Source organism: Adiantum capillus-veneris, chromosome 19, assembly GCF_014529385.1.
Source record: "Adiantum capillus-veneris isolate H3 chromosome 19, ASM1452938v2, whole genome shotgun sequence".
In the NCBI taxonomy this organism is placed as follows: Eukaryota; Viridiplantae; Streptophyta; class Polypodiopsida; order Polypodiales; family Pteridaceae; genus Adiantum; species Adiantum capillus-veneris.
The window spans coordinates 139,482,007-139,504,165 of NC_140949.1; the positions used below are offsets into that span (position 1 = coordinate 139,482,007).

Here is a 22,159-nt window from a genome sequence, read left to right on the forward strand (position 1 = left end):
TCAAGAGGGGGGTATGTCACAAACCGGTGACGTGGCAAACTTACACACACATTGCTGAGGTGGCAGCCATACGAGAAATGCGCCGACACGCTGACATGGCAGTGTACGGAATCCCGACATTTGCGCTGACTGCTGACGTGGCAGCGTACGGACAGTATGGATCTCCGCAAAACGTGCTAGCAGCATACGGATTTTCCGCAAAACGCGGTGACAGCTTTTGTTGGCAGCTTTTTGAAGATTATTGCTTTTGAGTTTGAAAAGTTTTTGGGGCTCTTCTTTTGGCATCCCATGTAAAGTTTATAAGTGGCCTTAGGGGCTGAGTTCTCAGAGCATCTGAACGCGGAGTCTGAGACCGAGCACCCAAAGGCTCCATTGTACTTTGCTCACAGATTAATATAAAAATAAATACCGAAAGGGGTGCCAATCTTTGGGGCCAATATCTCTTGGCACGGAACTATGCCGGGCCGTGTCGACTCTATTGTTTTGTGAGTTAATTTGAAGTGAATCTTTGTTGTGTCACAGTAGAATCTTGACTTGGGGTGTCCAAGTTTGTTACAGATGCAAGATAGGCTAAGCCATAATGAAGCCTAGCACCAAAAGAAGCATTAAACAAGGAAAATTAGTGCAATAATGAGGTAGTTGATAGGTCATATGCACCTAGAATGATAGAAAGAATTGACACTATTGCCTGGTCGTAGCTTGGACGAAAACTTCACAATGTGAAGTCAGTATGTCCACAATATGACTAAAAAAATATACCTAGATGAATCTAAGAAGAAAAGTGCAAGGTATACACTCATGATAGTCATCCACAAGACAATATAACCACCAACTCCATTGTGCGTAGTGTTGACTAAATAATAAGACATCCCCACTAACGTCATCTATGCCAATAGTGGGTGTAAAATTAGGTACTAATATACGCGCTCGCGCACATGAGCATACGGGAAAATTAGTTCAATAATGAGGTAGTTGATAGGATATATGCACCACAAATGATAGAACAAATTAACACGATATTGACGAACGAAAGCATCACAATGTGAAGCTTGCATGTCCAGTGTCACAAAGTGATGACGTGGCGGACAGCAGAAACCCTAATTTCTGCCAGAAACCCTAAAATTCCTGCAAACCCTAATTTTTGCCAAAAACCCTAAATTCCGGAAATCGCGGAGGCGGATTATTAAAAATATATATATATATATATTTTTATTTTTTTTTTGGAAAATGATGAGCGACGCGAATTTTGCTTTTGCTTTTTTTTTTTTTTTTATAAAAAAAAAAGAGAAAAGACTCTCTAAGAGAGAGAGAGAACTGATGCTTTTGATTTTAAAAGCTTTTGGGGCTCTGCTTTTGGGCATCCCTTGTAACCTTTAAATTAGTGGTGAGGGCCTCACTTCTCAGAGCATCTGGACGCAGAGTCTGAGAGTGAAACCCTAACCGCTCTCTTGTACTTTGATGATTGATTAATACAAAAAGAAATACCGAAAGGGGCGCCAGTCTTTGGGGCCAATATCTCTAGGCACGGAACTCCGCCGGGCCAGTGCAAATCTATTGTGATCTGTGAATTGTTTTGAAGTGGTTATTTGGTGCTGTCGCGGTTGATTCTTGACTTGGAGTGTCCAAGTTCGTTACAGTGGTATCAGAGCACGGCCGATTTCTCTTCTACGGGAAATCCGATCCCCGAATTTTTTTTTCCGCGGCACCTATGGCTTCAGGCAATGATCAGTCGACTCCCTCTGCATCTGGAGATGCGGGCTGGGATCACAACGAAGATTCAGGCAGAGAGTATGGCCCGCCTCGGCCTACTCAGGCGGAGCAAAGAGAGATGGAGCGTCGTCAATTGATTGGTGATGCAACAAAGATGATGCTCAATTTTGCCAAGGACCCGAAGATGGTAAAATATATGAACCAGACCTCTTTGAAAGAGGTACAGATGGAGTGGCAGAGAACCACAACACCACTCCCGAAACCCGCTCTCAAGAAACCTTCTACCTCCAAGAAATATACGGAGAAGGAACTGGAGAACGTGGTTGATGCACGGATTGCTCAGCTTTTCGACGTGCAAAAGAAAGGCAAAAAGCACGGCAAAAAGCAGAACAAAGGTACTGACTTCCCGGGATATTTGGGTCGTCAGTCGACATTCGACAAAGCAAAGAAACGGAAGAAGCGTGTTCGATTTGAAGGAGTACCCAGTTCTTCTTCTTCTTCTTCTGACAGTTCTTCTAGCTCCTCGGATTAGAGCGAAGAAGACAGAAAAAAAGCAAAAAAGCGAAGCAAGACACAAAGCTTCGGAACGGGCAAGAAAAAGGCAAAGAAGGCTACATCTCGCCCAAAGACTGACAGTTCTACTGAGGACTCGTCTACAGACAGCTCAGATTCCGATGACGGAAAGTTTTATGCGAACAAGAAGAATTTTTACAAAGCCAACCAGTATGACTTTCTCGAAGATAAAAGCAAGAAAGTCCGAGAGTTTAAGGAAGGTGGCCACTCGATCAAGTTTGATACTTTTCAGGATACTCAGATGCTTCGAAGGCTTTGTCTCTTATACAGCAGTTTGACATCGCTTTCGCGGGAGGACGCTATTCAGAGCACTCCAAGATTCGAAGAGCTGCCTCTTATTTTAAGGGGAATGCTCGCACTTGGTGGTCCACGCTTCTATTAAGCAAGACTGTGCCAGTTACATGGCTGAAATTCAAGAGGCTTTTTATTTCTTCTTGGTTGACTCAAGAGTTTGAGCGAGATATACGAGCTGCTTGGAACCATCTCCGGATGACCAAGAGCGATACAGTGAATTCTTATTGTGAAAGATTCTGGAGCTCTTTTCTACCCGCCTCTTCATTCAAGAAGATCTCGTTCAGAGAACAAATTGAGCGGTTTACCTTGGGTCTACCTACAGAGATCCGAGATCACTGCTTGGAACAGAAGTCAGCTTCTATTCAGGAGTTGATGAGTCATGCGAAGCGGGGCTTTGCCATTCACTCTGGCAGTCTGACTTACCCCACAGATGAGGCCATGACACAACGAGCCAAACAGACTTCTGGGAATGAAAGTAGAATGAAAAAGAGCAACCCAGAGAAAAAAAAAGGATGCACGACCCAAGCTTACTCCTGAGGAGAGAGCTCGCTTCATCAGAGAGGGGAAGTGCTTTGAATGCGGGAAACATGGACATATTTCCGCAAAGTGCCCTGATAAGGCACAGAAAGAACAGAATGATAAAGACGACGACAGGTCTGAGAGTTCGAGAGCAGCTGAGGAATGTGGCAGAAAAGGCAGATAGAAAAGCAGAACTGGTACCACATGGCGTGGGACTTGCACCGAATCAAATGAATGAAAGTACAAACTTTGCCGTTTTTTTTTGGGGCAAAGTGAAGGATCAGGAAGCTCTTTTGAAGGAGCCAAGGCCAACTTCTTTTCACTTGGAATTGGCGGCTCGATTTGGAACTGCGCCCGACAGACTGACGCCACTAGCGGAGGTAGTTCGACTGGCACCCGGATGGGATGTTGCCATTACACCGAGCATTGGCAAACTTCGTTTGCAATGACAGGGGTGTTCAGGGCACGTGAGTGACGTTCTACTCGGGATCCCTTGGTACCACAAGAACTACGCCGTGGTTGACTACCGGGCCGAGAAAGCGACTTTGATAAATGAAGGGCTTAGAGATTGTACTTGATGAACTTCAGTTTTCTTACTCATTCTTTTGGGAGAACTGAACCATGGATAAAAGTTGAATATGTTTTGACCTGAAGAAAAGAACGCCAAGATTTTTTTTCTCCACGCTCATGCCGATTGCTTTTGAGAGGGCCTGAAGATCATACCATTGATCTGATATCTGGAAGCACACCACCGAATCGGCCACCTTATCGTGTGAGCCGAGTACAGAATGAAAAGATTATGAACTCAGTGAAAGACCTCTTGGAAAAGGGTCTTGTCCAGCTTAGTACTTCACCGTATTGCTCTCCAGTGTTGTTGGTTTTGAAGAAAGACAGATCTTGGAGAATGTGCATCGATTATAGCACTCTCAACGAAATCACCATCAAGAACAGATTTCCGATTCCTAGGATCGATGATATACTCGACAGGTTACAGGGATCCTCGTGCTTTAGCAGGATTGACTTGAAGAGTGGATATCATCAGATCAGGATAGCGCCAGGAGATGTCTACAAGACAGCTTTTCGGACGACTTTTGGGTTATTTGAGTTTTTGGTGATGCCTTTTGGCTTAACCAATGCTCCTGCGACATTTAACCGGATGATGGACAGGATTTTTCGAGAGTACAGGCTATTTGTTGGCACTTTCTTTGACGACATCATTGTTTTCTCGAAGAATGAGGCAGAACACAGAGATCATCTGCTTCAAGTCTTTTAGGCATTACGAGATCACACGCTAGTGATTAATGCAAAGAAAAGTGAATTTTTTTCCTACCATGGATACACTTTTTGGGACACATTGTGTCAGCAGCAGGAGTGCGAATGGACCCGGCCAAGATAGAGAATATCCGTGATTGGCCCGATTTGAGGAATGTCCATGAAGTTAGAAGCTTCTTGGGACTGTGTTCGTACTACAGGCGGTTCATACGAAAGTTTGCAGAGGTTGCTTCCCCTTTGCATATCTTGACACAGAAAGGAGTACCTTTTTCGTGGGGACCCACAGAGGTGACTGCCTTTCAGACATTGAAAGAGAAATTGACTACGGGACCTATTTTGACTTTGCCGGACTTGCAGAAGTCATTCGAAGTATATTGTGATGCTTGTGGTCGTAGTCTGGGTGCGGTCTTGATGCAAGAAGGCCATGTCATAGCTTACGAGAGCCGTTTGTTCTCTAGGCCGGAGATGACAGCACAGATTTATGAGAAAGAGCTTTTGGCGGTTATCCATGCTCTTACTCAGTGGCGGCATTACCTACTCGGAGCGGATTTTATTGTCTTTACAGACCATCAGAGTTTGCGCTACTTCTTGTCACAGAAGCAGCTTTCGGAAAAGCAGATGCGGTGGGCGAACATCTTGTCATAGTTCCACTTCCAGATTATCCATGTGCAGGGACAGAAGAATGTGGTGGCAGATGCTTTGTCTCGGAAACCGTTGGTTCTGGCTATTTCCGCGATCCATCATAGGAGCTTCGAGGATATGGTCGATTAGTATGCCACAGATACAGGTTTTGCAGATATTTTCACACGGATACGGGATGGGGAGACAGTAGCTGGATACTCCCTTCGGGAAGGCTACTTGATGGAAAAGACTATGTTGTGCGTTACACAGCCGTTGAGGGAAAAGGTTATGACTGATTGCCATTGTCCACCTTTTACGGGTCACCGCGGCATTGCTACCACCATGAAAGGGGTAGAGAGAGATTTCTTTTGGCGGAGACTGAAGAAGGATGTGGAAGAGTTTGTGCGCAGTTGCTTGGTATGCCAGAAGGTCAAGTTTGACAGGCATAAGGCACAGGGATTGTTACAGCCTTTACCCATACCCACCCGCCCCTGGGAAAATATTGAAATGGATTTCATTTTTTTTTATCTCCCGAGAATACAGAATGATCACGATGATTTTCCGATTACATGGCACGTCTGAGACGATTGTCTTCGACAGAGACCCCAGATTTATGAGTTTGTTTTGGAAGGCAATTTGGGAGAACATTGGCACGCGGTTGCAGTTCTCGTCATCGTTCCACTTGCAGACTGACGGGCAATCTGAGATTGCCAATTCAGTGATTTTAGATTTATTGAAGTCTTGTATCTCGCATCAGAAGACTCAATGGGAAAAGAACTTACCTTTGGTGGAATTTGCCTACAATAACACGATACACTCTTCGACGGGGAAGACGCCATGAGAGATTGTTGAAACTGCTACGAAGGTTCCATCCTTCCTGAGCACGAAAGATTAGAAATTTGAAGCGGATGAATATTCGCGAGATTTGGATACGGCTTTTGCCAAGGTTCGCGAGACTTTGCAGGAGTCTCAAGAACGACAGAAAAAGGCAGCGGATCGCCATCGTCGCGACTGGAAATTGAAGGAGGATGATTGGGTGCTCTTACTTTTGAGAAGGCACGCCTAAGAAAGAAAAAGGGAAAGGAGAGGCTTTTTCCAAAGCTTAGTATGTGATACTACGGACCTTTCCAGATTACTGACAAGATAAATGATGTCTCCTTCCGATTGAAACTGCCGGATACTTGGAGGATTCACAATGCATTGCATGTGAGTCTCTTGAAACCTATTAAGGGTGATGTGCCTGATGATGGGGAGCCCGATGAGCAACCCAAAGTGGAAGAAAACGAGGAGATCCTTGTTCCTGAACAGATTTTGGCACATAATGATACGAAGAAAGGTAAAGTCCGAAGGCGGTTCTTGGTTAAGTTCAAGAACTTTCCTGCATTTGATGCGAAGTGGATGGAGGAGGAGGACCTAGCAGATACTCCTCGGATTGTGAAACTTTACCTCGATGTTTTGGTTTAGCATAGTCTACTCCAAACGGAACCCAGAACTCAGCTTGGCCGAAGATCTGGTGCAGTGGGATGCACAAGAGGGGAGTCACTCCACTCCTTTGTCAACAGATGCCTCGATTTTGATACTAAAGTCACTGATGTCTCTTTGAGCTTCAGGGATACTGAGAGCTGACAGTATTCTGCTGGATGACTTTATGAAATGGAATTCCTGATTATGATACTGATTTGTTCTTGACTTCTTGTGAGTGCAGGAACTGATAGCCGAAATGACTGCAGCATTTTGGTCTGATTGATCTCGAATAGACATGGTTGCAATAGGGGTTAGTCAATCGGACATCGATGAGGTCCCGATTGGACCTAGATGTGATTGCTAGCTACATTGCCGATAAATCATGGTCTAAGATCCGAATGAATGTTGAATGTCATGTGATGTCTGGTGATGTCCTGTGATGTCGTGTGATGTGACTGTCGATTTTGTACATGTGCTAGATGTGTGTTCCTAGTACGTAGGTACTAACAGTCAGTGTCTGCTAAGACGGTTTATGGCTTTTGTCGGTTTTGCAGGCGTAATCGCGGTCGATTACAATGCTTTCAAGAGGGGGGTATGTCACAAAGTGATGACGTGGCGGACAGCAGAAACCCTAATTTCTGCCAGAAACCCTAAAATTCCTGCAAACCCTAATTTTTGCCAAAAACCCTAAATTTCGGAAATCGCGGAGGCGGATTATTAAAAATATATATATATATATTTTTATTTTTTTTTTTGGAAAATGATGAGCGACGCGAATTTTGCTTTTGCTTTTTTTTTTTATATAAAAAAAAAAGAGAAAAGACTCTCTAAGAGAGAGAGAGAACTGATGCTTTTGATTTTAAAAGCTTTTGGGGCTCTGCTTTTGGGCATCCCTTGTAACCTTTAAATTAGTGGTGAGGGCCTCACTTCTCAGAGCATCTGGACGCAGAGTCTGAGAGTGAAACCCTAACCGCTCTCTTGTACTTTGATGATTGATTAATACAAAAAGAAATACCGAAAGGGGCGCCAGTCTTTGGGGCCAATATCTCTAGGCACAGAACTCCGCCGGGCCAGTGCAAATCTATTGTGATCTGTGAATTGTTTTGAAGTGGTTATTTGGTGCTGTCGCGGTTGATTCTTGACTTGGAGTGTCCAAGTTCGTTACATCCAGATTCGCCTTTAAAGGAAAGTGCAAGGTATAGACTCATGGTAGTCATCCACAAGACAATATAACCATCAGCTCCATCTTGCATATTATTGACGAAATACTAAGACATCCCCTCTAACATCATCAGTGCCATATAGTGGGTGTAGAATGAGCATACATCAAAGCTTTTTGGTGCTTAAGCTAAGTATTCAATGATGAGTCTAAAGATGGTGTCACAAACTGTTGACGTGTCAAGCCCTGAAGAACGTAGCCAACTTGCAAATCTCCGCCAAGGGGCCTCGACCCTAGAAGAAGCAGCATAAGAAGAAGCAAAAGCAACTGATGACGTGGAAAATCTGTACAGACAGCCCGGATGTCGCGCTGATTGCTGACGTGGCAGGCTGTACGGATTTCCAAAAATTGCGCTGACATGCTGACGTGGGTGTAAAATTAGGTACTAATATATGCTCCTACACACACGCATGCGCGCACAAGAGCATACGGGAAAATTAGTTCAATAATGAGGTAGTTGATAGGGTATATGCACCACAAATGATAGAACAAATTAACACGATATTAACAAACGAAAGCATCACAACGTGAAGCTTGCATGTCCAGATTCGCCTTTAAAAGGAAAGTGCAAGGTATAGACTCATGGTAGTCATCCACAAGACAATACAACCATCAGCTCCATCTTGCATATTATTGACGAAATACTAAGACATCCCCTCTAACATCATCAGTGCCATATAGTCTAAAGATGGTGTCACAAACTGTTGACGTGTCAAGCACTGAAGAGCGTAGCCAACTTGCAGATCTTGGCCAAGGGGCCTCAACCCTAGAAGAAGCAGAAGCAACATAAGAAGCAGAAGCAACTGATGACGTGGAAAATCTGTACATACAGCTCGGATTTCGCACTGACTACTGCTGACGTGGTAGGCTGTACGGATTTTTAGAAATTGCGCTGACATGCTGACGTGGCAGATGTACAGATTTTCGTGATTTACGCTACCAGCTTTTTGGCATTGCTTTTGGACCAGAAGCTTTTGAGTTTGAAGCTTTTCATTGTAATTGCTTTTCAAGCCAAGTGCTAAAAGTCTGTCTGTCTGTTCTTTTTTATTGGCACGTGGTGCCCGTCTTGTGACAGTGGTATCAGAGCATCAGGCGTGTGCTTTTCTAAAAGCATACCGATCCTACCAAAGAGCAGACAGAGCAAGATCGCACTTCCAAAGCTCATTGGAAATTTTATCTTCATGCTCCGACCCGACCCCACCCCAGCCCACCCGACCCCACCCTTACTTCATCGCGACCTTATGGAATGAACCTAACCCTAATTTTTTGGTGCAAGTTTCAGGATGGAGAGTCAGTCGACTTTTCGAGCTTGACTGACGTCGAGATTTCTTTTTAAGTTTGAAATCTGTTTGAGAACTTGTTTGGTGATCCTGTTTGGAATTTGTTTGAAATGGATGGTATCTGTTTTGAACCTGCTTTGGTGCCGATTTGAAATGTTTTGACTCTGGTTTTAATAACTAGTTTCATTGATTGGTGATTTTACTCCCGGGTGGGTAGTGACAAATGATGTTTGAGAATGCTTGCTCATTCATACTCATGGCCCGGACCCTTGTGGTTATTTGCAGGGGGAGTATTGAATGATTGAAAAGTGTTGCTTTTACTCATGGCCCACACCCTTGTGGTTATTAAAGGGGGGAGTATTGTTATTGTGTACTCATGGCCCGGATCTGCATGGTTATTTACGGGGGGAGTATTAAGAAGTCTGAGCAGTGGTTACTCTCAGCACCTCCAAACGATGCAAACTGCGGTCTAGGGGGCGTTTGGTTGTAAAAAGTCTCTATCTCATGGCCCGGACCTTTTTAGGTTATTTGCGGGAGGAGTGATAAGGGAGTCGTTGAACAGCTCATGGCCCGGACCTCGATGGTTATTTGCAGGGGAAGTGTTCATCGGCAACTTTATGTTTCTATGTCTTGTAACATGCATATGTGAGCATTTGTGTTGCATTGTGATGTGCCATCTACTGAATGTTCCTGATTGGATGAGATTGCCTGGGTATGTAATTTTAGTGCATCAAAACACCCGTGGAAGATCAATGCGGTCTGGGTGTGATGGCTAATTTTACAACGCCAACATATCAAAAGTTCCAACTTGGACAAAAGGAGAAGCCAACTCCTTGATCAAAAGAGCCGAAAGGAGAAGCCAACTCCTTAACAAAAAAAAAATAGCAAATTGATTGCCCCTCGGAATGTCCCTCGGAAAAATTTTGAGCTAACTTGAGTTGTTTTGCAGATATGCTGTAAACGCGGACAATTACTTTCTTTCAAGAAGGGGGGATGTCACAAACTGTTGACATGTCAAGTCCTAAAGAACGGAGCCAACCTGCAGATCTCAGCCAAGGGGCCTCAACCATAGAAGAAGCAGCATAAGAAGAAGCAGAAGCAACCGATGACGTGGAAAATCTGTACAGACGGCCCGGATTTCATGCTGACAGCTGACGTGGCAGGCTGTACGGATTTTCGGAAATTGCACTGACATGCTGACGTGGCAAACTGTACGAATTTCCGTGACTTACATTGGCAGTCTTTTGGCATTTGCTTTTGGACCAGAAGCTTTTGAGTTTGAAGCTTTTCACTATAATTGCTTTTCAGGCCAAGGGCCTTTAAATATGAGGTTAGGGCTCATTCTCTGGCATGCTTCCTGGAGAAGGTGCAGAGTCTGGAGTACCGGCTTGTACTGTGTTGATGCAATATAAAGAAATACCGAAAGGGGCGCCAAGGTTTGGGAAAATACTCTCTGGGGTGGAATTCCGCCACTCCGTGTCGCGTGTTGCCTCTCTCTTTCAGTTCAGTTGTTATTGAAGTGCTAAAAGTCTGTTCAGTCTGTTCTTTTCTATTGGCACGTGGTGCCCGTCTTGTGACAGATGGAGTTGTACTATCTTGCTATGCGTGCCGACAAAAACATTACATCTTTAGCTAATAGACTGAAGAGTATTAAAACTAAGTTTTGCATGGTAAGTTTGCTATATACATAATGTAAAGCTTTCCATAAATATAACAATACAATAGCGTGTTCCTTTTTGTTAAGAGTGTCGAATCCCTCTCTCTCTCTCTCTCTCTCTCTCTCTCTCTCTCTCTCTCTCTCTCTCTCTCTCTCTCTCTCTCTCTCTCTCTCGTTACCTTCTCTGCACCTGCATGCTCTCTTCCTTGTCATGGCTCCCCTACGAGTCCATCCACCATAGCTACCAGATCCCTACATTATCTTCAACGATGTCACGTGACACATCCAACCCTATGTGTCCGTGGACAAGCTACAGCATGATCAGGGTTCAGTTCAGCCATGTCAGTCTAGATTAGAAGTTATCTGGCACTTTTGTGAGTCTATTCGTAGACCGTGCATGCCCAGTCACTTAGCATAGATGCATATCCTCTGGTTGCACACAGCATGATCATCAGAATTCCCATCAGAATCCATTAGAATTAGTTAGGGGAATTTTCCAGTGCATTTAGCCTATTTTCCCTATTTCTGGTATTTTTCACTTATTATTTTTAAGTGACTTTCCAACAAAAGTAGGTAGGGCAATTTTGCTAAGTTAATATATAAGCAAACCCAAGTTAGCACTAAAGGGCAGAAGAGGCAGCTGGAGCTTGCCGCTCAACAGACATCTTCTCAGCAAGAACCCGCAGTACCTCAGCAACCCCTTGGCGTTTTTGGTCTCTCCATCCTCGCCTACATTCAGCCTAGCGATTTGGACATCTTCAGCACCTCCCCATCTTGGCGATTTCAGCATTCCCAGGATCGCCATCATTACCAGTCCCCTAGCGTTTGCATCAGCACTCACTAACGCCAGCAGCAATGCACTCACAATAACCTTTATCCAATGGAGCTTATGGAGCTTTGGAGGCATTTCAAGCTCCTTACGATAGGGTTTCCAAAAGTATGAGAGTCTATGGTTAGACTTGTAGACAATCTGTGAGTTAGACCGTCCCAAATCCAAGAATGGGTAATCAGGAAATACTTCGGAGATAAAGATCCGAGAGATCACGTAGCGGCTAATTGGTCATTCTGAAACTTCCAAGCATGGAAGTTGTTCTTGTCCACTTCTTCGCTAACAATCTAATTAAGTCCATCATTGTTGGACGACATGTTTCCAACACTTCACCAAGTCTCTGAGCAGCTCACTAAAAAAAAACCAGTTGCTACCTGTCACAAACCGGTGACATGGCATGCCCAGACACATTCCAGCAGGGTACAGGCCCGGAAAACCCGTTGACAGGCTAACCGTACGGCAACTCCATGATTTGCGGCGCAAAAAGTGGAACAAGCTGTACGAAAATCTGCTTTTGCGCTGACTTGCTGATGAAGTGGCAAAGCGAACAAAAATTCTTGATTTCACGCTGGCTGAAAATTGGCAGCTTTTGGGGCTCAGTTGCTTTATTTTTGAGAATCTTTTGATTACTGCTCATTCGAACACATAATGCTTCTTGTGGGGGTTCTTTGGACCTCTACTCGAGAGCCAAGATCGGTTCTTCGTGATTGATTGAATCTTCGTGTGGGGGTTCTTTGGACCTTGATCGAGAGCCAAGATCAGGTCTTCGTGATTGATCGAATCTGGAACGAGGTTAACTTCACTAGAAAAAGTATCAACTAAACCATCATCCTTGTAAAAATCACATCATTATCCTGCAAATCATCATGCTTATCATTATCATGCAAATCATGTGTGTCGTGCTTTGGAAAAGAAGAGACTGAGAGAGTCTCCTTCGCCGGATTCTTTTCAATCTTTGCCTGCACATTAGAAATGAGAGATGAAGAATGAACAACTTGCTCTCCACGAATGACAAGGGAAGAGTCACTTTTGGCATTAAAAGTGAACGTATCTTCCGCCCAATCAATGAGCGGGTTATGCTCTCGAAACCATCGAATGCCCAAAAGCATATCACATCCTGAAAGAGGAGAGACTACAAATTTTATGCAAAAGGACACTTGTTGAACAGTGAACAAAACATCAAGGCACTCTTGTGTGATGAGAGAGTCCATACCGGGAGAGAAGCCTGACACCTCGAAAGGAGATGTCTTGCGAACCTCCAAGCCGGCTCTTTCGACAAGAGAGTCACTAATCAAACCATGCATATTGCCTGGGTCCAACAATATGACAAAACGCTGACCCTTCACATGACCATAACACTTAATGGGAGGATCATGAGAAACTTGGGTCACACTCGTGTTCTCATTTATTGCATTGACAAATTAAGTGGGTTCTGTGGGTTCTTTAGAGTCATTAGATTCAAGCTTAGGATATGTTCGTTTATGTGACCCTTGATGTGACAATGAAAACAACGACCTTCCTTAGAATAAATGCTTTGTTCTTCCAACGTAATGTATTCCTTGTTTTGAGCTTAGGTTTAGCAATTGTGTTAGCTTTAACCTTAGGTTCATTTGGAGAGTTCTTTTGAGAGACTATTGGAAGATTGGTTAGAAGAGTTACCGTTCTACCATTCTTACTGTTCTTACCGTTCTAAGGGTTTTGAGAAGTCTGAGAGGTACTTGTGGAAGTCTTGTTTTCCTTAGGCTTTCCCTTGTTGTGCTTCATCTCCTGTGCGAGAGCACTCGCTATCGCCTTCTTGAGATCGATTGGGTCGAGGACTTCGACATCAAACCTGATATAGTCGTCCAACCCGAAAATGAAAGCCTCCTTGTGCTTATCATCCGATTTGCGTAATTGGGTGTCGAGCTACAAAACACGATTAGAGAAAAACATAACAGGAATACCATTTTGCTTGAAACTGCACCAATCGTCTTTCAACCGTGCTAGGTACTATGGGGGCATAAACCGCGTCTTGAGCTTGTCTTGGTAGTCGGCCCACTTGAAGGAAAGGGGCGTGCCTTCCTCGGCTTCCTCTAGGTGCGCGGTCAACTGTGCTTCTTGCCATGCGTAGTACCAATTAATGGCCTCACCGGCAAGGTACATAGCTGCCATCAAAACCTTGCTATTTCGTGTCTTCTTAGTTGTTACAAAATAAGCATTAAATTGATGCAACCAAAAATGAATAATCGTCGCATCCATCTTACCATCATGCTTATTGAACGTGATCTTCTCTGTGACGGGGTTGTTGGAGTCGGAATCTCGGCTTACGCCACTTGATGAACTACCAACATCTTTGGCCGGCTTGGATTTCGAGGTGAGAGCCTGTCGGACCAACTCTTGCATGTGTAGGTCTCTCTGCACCTCACGCTCTGCCTCCAAGGCCGCTCGTCCGTCTTCGGCCACCAAGCACACTTGCTCACGCTCACGCTCAATAGCTGCCTTTCTTTCTGCTTTTCTTTCTTTTCGTTCATCGTGCTCGCGTTCCAAGGCAACGCGAGTCGCTTCTTGTTGTGCCATCATGTCCATCATCGACTTGACCAAAGCCTCCATAGGATTTGGTGCAAACTGTGGCCTAGATAGGGAAGGGGGAGGGTCGGAAAAACCTCCTGGTGGGAAAAACTCTTCTTCGCCACTCCCATACTCACCACCTCCATGCGAAGTATCCATTCCGCTTCGGGTGATGACCATACACTTGAAGTCTTGGTTCTTGAGGTTCTTGAGGGTCTTGAGTCTTTGAGGTTCTGGAGGGTCTTGAGGTTCTTGAGGTTCTTTTTTAGCTTGCAATCTGTGTTAGAGAAGGATCTTCTCTTCACCCGAGCTCTTCTCTTTCCCACGAGCGCACGCCTTGGCGGCCTTGCACTCACACCAAGGTTGCTTTTTAAGTTTTCCCACCTCGCGTCCATTGGCCAGTTGCTAAGTGCACAGTCCGCTCTCAATGAGTGAAAAGCGGCAAAAGGGGAAGCTGGACAAGCCCTTCTTTCTTGGGTTTCCTGTCACTCTTCAAAAACACGATTAGGAATCGACATGCCCAAGAGGACTTGGGTTACGTGGACCGCAACAAGCAAAAAAAAATTGTGTAGTTCTTTCCTTGAGTGATACAGAACACTGCCAAAGCTCTAATACCAATGTAAGGTGCAACGGAAGTGAATGTTGAACTTTGCTCAAGATGAGTGCTCCGAACTGTGCTCAAGGTTTCTTTTACTTATGGAAGGAAGAGCCTTCCGTTCCTTTAATGAGAGAGTACAAGTGATCACAAACAAAGTGGATAAACACTGTGAATGAAGGTGCTGAGACTGAGAGATAGAAGAATACGACACTAGAATGTTGTCAAGACCCTCCTCCGAAGGCCCCACTCTCTATGGCGAGAGCGGTCTACTATTGATTGCACAAATCTCTACAATGCTTGGACTTGCCGACGATGTCGACGACGATAAGGACGACGACGAGATGGGCTGAAATCTGAAAATGCTAATGGCTGAAATCTGCAAATCTTTATCTGCTGTATTCTGACTCTATGTTGATGACGATGTCGACAGCGACGATGCGACGACGACGCGCTGAAAACGCAGCTGCTGAAATCTGCGTTTTCAGGCTGAATCTACAAACTGCGTTGGATCTGACTGTGCGACGAGGATCTGCTGCGGGAAGGTGAGATTTGCGAGGTTCGGAAGTTCTACTGCGTAATCTTGATGCTGAAAACTGAAAACGCTGGTGCTAAAGGTGATCTTGTCGCGATGGAACTGCAAAAAGCTGATCTGCCATGCTAATGCAAAAACGCTAGGGGCTGAATTTGTCCAGGTGCTAAAACGCTAGGGGAATCTGTTGTGTCTTGCTGTCGCCGGCTGATCTGCAATGCAAACGCTGGGGTTGATCTGCAATGGAGAAAACGCTGGCTGTTCTTGGCTGAAAACGCTGAGTCTCCTGCCGAGGGGGGTCTTGTGCATTGTTGGATGTCAGGTCCCTGCTGCCTCTTCTGCCAGAAAGTGCTAGCGCTAGGTTTACTTATATAGTTGCTTGCTAAAATTGCCCTACCTAGTTCCCAACAAAAGTCACTTGAAAATAATAAGTGAAAATTGGCTAAAATAGGGAAAATAGGTCTATGCACTATAAAAATGCTATTGCGAGAGATTTTGGAGCTCTTTTCTACCAGCCTCTTCATTTAAGAAGATCTCGTTTAAAGAACAGATTGAGCGGTTTTGCTGCGGACTTCCTACAGAGATCCGAGATCACTGCTTAGAACAAAAGTCAGATTCTATTCAAGAATTGATGGGTCATGCAAAACGGGGTTTTGCCATTCATTCAGGCAATCTGACTTACCCCACAAATGAGATCATGACTCAGAGAACCGAACAGACTTCTAATAATGAAAGTAGAAAGAAGAAGAGCCCCCAAGAAAAGAAAGATAAGGATTCACGACCCCGGCTCACTCTTCGGGAGAGAGCCAACTACATCAAAGAGGAGCAGTGTTTTGGATGCGGGGAGCATGGGCACATCTCCGCGAAGTGCCCTAAAAAGGCACAGCAAGAACAGAATGAAGAAAGGCCAGAGAGTTCGAAAGCAGCTGAGGAACGTGGACGAAAAGGCAAGATGAAAGCAAGACTGGTTTCAGATTGCATGGATACTAACCCAAGCACGATTGATGGAAGTTCAGAACTTTGCCACGCTTGGGGCAAAGTGAAAGATCAAGAAGCCCTGATTTTCTTTGATGGAGGAGCCAAGGCCAACTTCATTTCACCTGAATTGGCGACGCGGCTCGAGATTACACCCGATCGGATGGGACCACAAGCAGAGGCAGTTCTAGCAGCACCCGGCAGGGACGTGGCCGTTACACCTATCATTGGCAAACTTCGGTTGCATTGTCAGGGGTATTTGGGGCACGAGGACTTCTACATGATGCCCTTGGAAGGTTGTGATGTCCTCCTGGGAGTCCCTTGGTACCATAAGCACAACGCCGTGGTCGATTATCGGGCAAAGAAAGCGACATTGACTACTCAAAAGGGCAGAAACATTGTACTTAATGTGAAACTAAAGAGCGAGTCTGTCCCTATTGTATCAGCTTCGACCGTTTCGAAATTAATGAAATCCACTCTGTTTGTTTACTCGATCTTTTTGAAAGAGTTGAATGATGAACATAGGACAAATATGTCTGAACTTGATAAAGAACGCCAAGATTTTCTCCACACTCATGCCGATTGCTTTTCATACGGCCTGCCAAGCGAGTTGCCACCAGCTTGTCCTAAGGATTATACCATTGCTCTGATACCTAGAAGCACACCACCGAACCGGCCACCTTACCGTGTGAGCCGAGCCCAGAATTAAGAATTTATGAACCAAGTGAAAGACCTCTTGGACCGGCCACCTTATCGTGTGAGCCGAGCCCAGAATTAAGAAATTATGAACCAAGTGAAAGACCTCTTGGAAAAGGGTCTTATCCAGCCGAGTGCTTCACCTTACTGCTCTCTGATGTTGGTTTTGAAGAAAGGCGGATCTTGGAGAATGTGCATTGATTATAGAGTTCTCAATAAAATCACCATCAAGAACAGATTTCCGATTCCTAGGATCGATGATATTCTTGACCGACTACAAGGATCCTCTTGTTTAAGCAGGATCGATTTGAAGAGCAAATTTCATTAGATCCGAATCGCGCCGGGAGATGTCTACAAGACAGCTTTTCAGAAATTGCCAACAAAAGATCTGTACCCAGACAGCTTGTGGTCGTAGTCTGGGTGCGGTCTTAATGCAAGAAGGCCATGTCATTACCTATGAGAGTCGATTGTTTTCAAGGCCGGAATTGACGGCACAAATATATGAGAAAGAGCTTTGGGCGGTTATCCATGCTCTTACTCAGTGGCGACATTACCTACTAGGAGCCGATTTTACGGTCTTCACCGATCATCAGAGTTTACGCTACTATTTGTCACAGAAGCAACTATCGGAAAAGCAGATGCAGTGGGCGAACATCTTGTCACAGTTTCACTTCCAGATTGTCCATGTGCAGGGACAGAAGAACTTGGTGGCAGATGCTTTGTCCCGGAAGCCGTTGATTCTAGCTATTTCCACGATACACCATAGAAGCTTCGAGGACATGGTCGATCAGTATGCCACAGATACAGATTTTTCAGATGTATTCGGTCGAATACAGAATGGGGAGGTAGTAGCCAGATATTCCATTCGGGGATGGCTACCTGATGAAGGAAACGATGTTGTGCGTTACACAGCTGTTACATGAACGCCATGTGGTCTTGGGTTCTTTATGGCTTATGCCCCTTAAGACCGAGCGATGAGGACGGGAGCGCGTCCAATGCGCGATGGACTAAGCGTGGGAGTGGCTAATAAGTCCGGGCACAGAGACTAAGATTCTTTGAGAATAAAAAATTTATGTAGAATCTGGAAGCGCCATCTTGCTATGTCTGCTCTTAAAGGACCGATATACTTTCAGAAAAGCTAACGCCTGAAGCTTTGATATCATTGTAACGGAAGGACACCACGTGCCAATGGAAAAGAACAAGCTGAGCAGACTATTAAGCACTTCAAATAACTGAACTGAAAGAGATGCACGACACACGAGACGCGGAGTGGCTGAGTTCCACCCCAAGAGAGCACTAGCCCCAAACCCTAGCGCCCCCTTTTGATATCTCTTTATATTGCTTCCAATCAATACAACGCCGGTGCTTAGCTCTTTGCACTTCCACGTGGAAACATGTCAGAGACTCAGCCCATGGCACTTATTTAAAGGCCTTGGGCTATCTAAAAGCAGTATATGAAAAGCATCCAGTTACAAAAGCATCTGGCCTTCCAAAAACAGTCAGTGCCAAATTTAGCAATTCCGTACAGTTTTGCCACGTCAGCAAGATTCAATGCAAAATGCGAAAATCCGTACAATGCCACATGGCAGTCAGTGCAATTCGCGGACATTCATACAGCTACCACGTCATCACGTTTTTGCGTTGGTTCTTGAGTTTGTGTGTTGGTCTTGGTTAGTTAATTGTCTTGTGTCACTTCAGCCCCATCGGACGAGGTCCCATAAGTTGGTAAAAACCTTTTAATAAATTGGCCCCCACTTGACGCGGATCTGCAAGTCGGTTCTGGTCTTCAGTGGCTTGACAAGTGAATAGTTTGTGACACACACACAGAGATGGACGCAACCTTCTAGTTCTTCTTTTCTAAAAGATAAAAAGTCTACAAAGCATAAAAGGGAAAGTACAACATCATAAGGGAAAACTAATACAACGGTTTAATGTGACCCGCTCGTGAGTGAGCTAGATGATAAGTGTGTTATCACTCCGGTAGGTAGACCAAGTCGGTGTAGTCCAATTGTAGTATCACAAGCGAAGATACGCGTATCCACCAAGGCGCACTAGTAACGGTGACAGTCCGTGATAGTCATCCAAGAATAGCACATGTTGAGCTTGACATCTCACCAATGCAGTGCAGCACATAACACCTTCGAAGGATCTTCTAACCAACATGCACAGGCTTTGCACTACTATGTTTATTGGCAACAAATCAGTCCTATTCTCATTGAAGTTAACCGAGGTAACTGAGGGAATACATTCCTCAAAGGTACTTTATGTTTCTTCCACCATGTCCGTGCATGAGGTGTGCAAGCTTGACACAAATGTAGTTTTCACAAAGCATTTGGTTCCAATTCACAATCTTAGCTTTGACGAGGTCAAAGGAGGCACACTGGATTAAGGACTCTATAAGTTTCGAGCTCTTTTCTCGTTGAAGCCTGGCGCCCTCATTGGGCAGCCCTAGAGGGGGCTGATGAGTTCTCTTGGGAGGCAGATAGGAGGGCAGCTAACTTCGCCTTCACCAACAATCTTCAATAGCTCCTCATTGAGAATTCTCCCTAGAGAGTGCTCTTTGAGAGAACAGAAACTCCAGAGGATCACCCTAAAACAATTTCAACCAAGACACATGGCGCACATTAATAAGAGGGCAAGCATAATAAGATAGAAACGTCATTTACCTTTTTGGTGATCAAAGCTGAACTATACATAGGAAAAGATAGTTTAAAATAAATTCTTACAAACTTGCTTGAGACATTTACTATTGATCCTCAAGTGCACCCAATCACCAACCAGGGTGCAAAGGCACACAATCATAAGAGATATTCAGTAAATTGAAGTGGGGGTTTCAAATTCTGGCACAAAATAGGTGAGGAGATTGTTGCATCTATACTATCTATACTACTATAAAAGGGGGAGGGATCCCCCCCCCCCCCCTCCCCTTCCCCGGGGAACGTTGGCAAGCAGGTTGATCCGGCCAGTGTGGCCTGAGCGAAACGGCAACACACGAGAGAGAGAGAGAGAGAGAGAGAGAGAGAGAGAGAGAGAGATGGCTGGCCGTTTTAATCTACCAATGAAGGCTCAACCTAGGATGCCCTAAATTGAGAAAGCTTAAAGTGCATAGTTGCTTGCTTAACATACTCACTAAAGATACATGGAAAGCTCACAGCTTCCTTTTATTAAAACTTCTTTTCCTAAGCAAGGGATCTCCAATGCAACCAAACTGAAAGCTGCAAGACAGAAAACCAGAAAGCGTAGCTTAGTAGTAAAAGAGAACTCATCCAACAGACCATTAAACACTTAATAAACTTTGCAGATAAAGTTGCAGGGATGCCGAACAGAGCATTAACTAAGATCTGACATAAGAAACTTCTCTTGTTTACCTATAGACGACCTACTATTACCATTACTACTATACTATCAGACCATTGCGAAATCTGCTGCTGATTACCTCAAGGCCATGGTCTCTTCGTGGCTCATCGTTCTTAGACAAAGCATGTAGTTGTACTTTGACAGCATCCTCAGCTGTCAGCTGTAAACAATACAAAAAAAAATACTTGAAACTAATCTAAATCTGCAAACTCATTGCAAATCCCTTTCTTGTGGACTCTTTACCCGAGGGTGCGGCCCAAAAAGTGGTCCTGAGATAGCAGCATCATTCCTCTCTACACTGCCGTTGTCCACATTGCATTAATCAACGAGTCTGTAGAGTGTTTGGTGAAGCAGCATAGACTAACTCGTTTTGCCTCGGCGTGCCACACATACGAATTTAACAATTTTATCCATAAAGCTCACTTAACAATTGCAGGAAAGACTCCAAGGCATTTAGGCTCCACTATACAGCATGCATCCTAAAAATACGGTCCTGTGATAAACAAAATAAAACATCTTGATTAAAGGCATTGAATGTTGCCTTAAATGCCCTTTTCTGCTGCATTGTCCTTCTTGGTTTCACAAGCTTCAAATGTGGTGCCCTTGCAACGGTCATTCTTTGGGTCATTTATTCCCAATCACATGGTCATGAGCTAATATCCAAGCATTTCTCCTTACATACCGAGACCACTTCCTTTGCTCTGATAATTGTGATTTCTTTCTGCACCCTCTCCAATTCAAATTTTGCTTAAGCATTTCCTACGCCATTGTCTTGCTATGATCACATGATCTAGAGTTTCAAGTACTACAACTAAGATGTAATCCCCCTAGCCTCATAGCATTGGAAATATGCCTGTCCGCAGGGTGTGACTCAAGAAAGAGCTCGAATATTACTACAAACAAGAAAGTGCCAGTGTGCGTGTAAGCGCGCACCTTTCTTGACTTTGAAAAGAGCATTCAGACACCAGCAACCGGGCTTTCGGTAGATTCAGTTTGAGAGGGCCACTAAATTTCAGCTGCAGAAGGGTCATTTGTGAAGAAGCCCACCATGGCATAGAAGTTGAGCTGCAATACAAGAAAAACTGGCTCTTCTTCTCTGCTTCTTCTTCATCTCTCTCTCTCTCTCTCTCTCTCTCTCTCTCTCTCGAAATTCGAATAGACGTACCAGGCACACAATATCATGGCCGAACGATTGCATGTACGCAGTATATCTGATACCAAATGCTTCATTCGCTGCGTTTCAATTTGAGTCAGGAATTACATTTGGAGTGAGTCAACGTGTGCTGACATGGTGGGGCCATCCTTCAATCATATCACACGAGATCAAGGATCCAAATTTGCGAATGAGGAGCAGGGCTAGAAAAATACATTTTTCCTAACCGAAGAAAATAAGGGCAAACTTGAAATTCTAGTGGTTTTTAGGTCAAAATTTGAAGCTTTTACCGGTATTTACACTAAAACTTGTGTAAATTTGTCGGTTTTCTGCAAGGCAAGCTCAAAATCTAACCCGGATTTTATGATTTTAGTCGGTTAAAATACATTGTACCCCGGTTTTTTTCTAACACTGATGCGGAGCAGTTTTGATCTCAGTCGTCTGATCGTCCAATGAAGTAGGCTGAACTAGGGATGGATAAATTAAGGGTGGGTAAACTAGGGCGAATCGACATGGCCATCATTTGTCATGTCGACATGGTCACCCACGCATGCTAGCATGACAATAGGCCTTTCGTGTGGCATTGGGCAATCAGGAAGTTTCTAGTTCGACCCGTGCCCCGCGAAGACGGTGAACTAGGATGAACTCGGGCAGCAATTTTTCCCCCTAGTTCATTGTGGCGATCGGACAGTCGAGATCAAAGCCACACAATCCCCCTCAACTTGGACCCTAGATCCCCTTGGGCCGACCCCGTGTGAGATAGTGACAAGAGTGGGGCCATAGTGTTGTCGATGGCTCATCTTAGTTGGCGTTACCGGGTTTCGAAAGTTATGGTTTTTCGAAGAGAAAAAATATTTAGCATAGAG

General features: G+C 44.6%; 1 protein-coding gene across 1 annotated transcript in view; it reads right to left on the minus strand.

Annotated features, from left to right (window-relative positions):
• The window catches only part of LOC147434961 (uncharacterized), a 35,057-nt gene extending 13,594 nt beyond the window's left edge, over positions 1-21,463 (minus strand). The window contains exons 1-4 of the mRNA XM_086490061.1: positions 21,306-21,463; positions 21,074-21,205; positions 20,384-20,438; positions 20,220-20,300 (exon numbers count right to left, since the gene is read on the minus strand). Of these exons, the coding sequence (XP_086346187.1) occupies positions 20,220-20,300; positions 20,384-20,438; positions 21,074-21,205; positions 21,306-21,370 (333 nt within the window). The 5' untranslated portion in view covers positions 21,371-21,463. The remainder of the gene's footprint in view (positions 1-20,219; positions 20,301-20,383; positions 20,439-21,073; positions 21,206-21,305) is intronic.
• Positions 21,464-22,159: the final 696 nt, after the last annotated feature.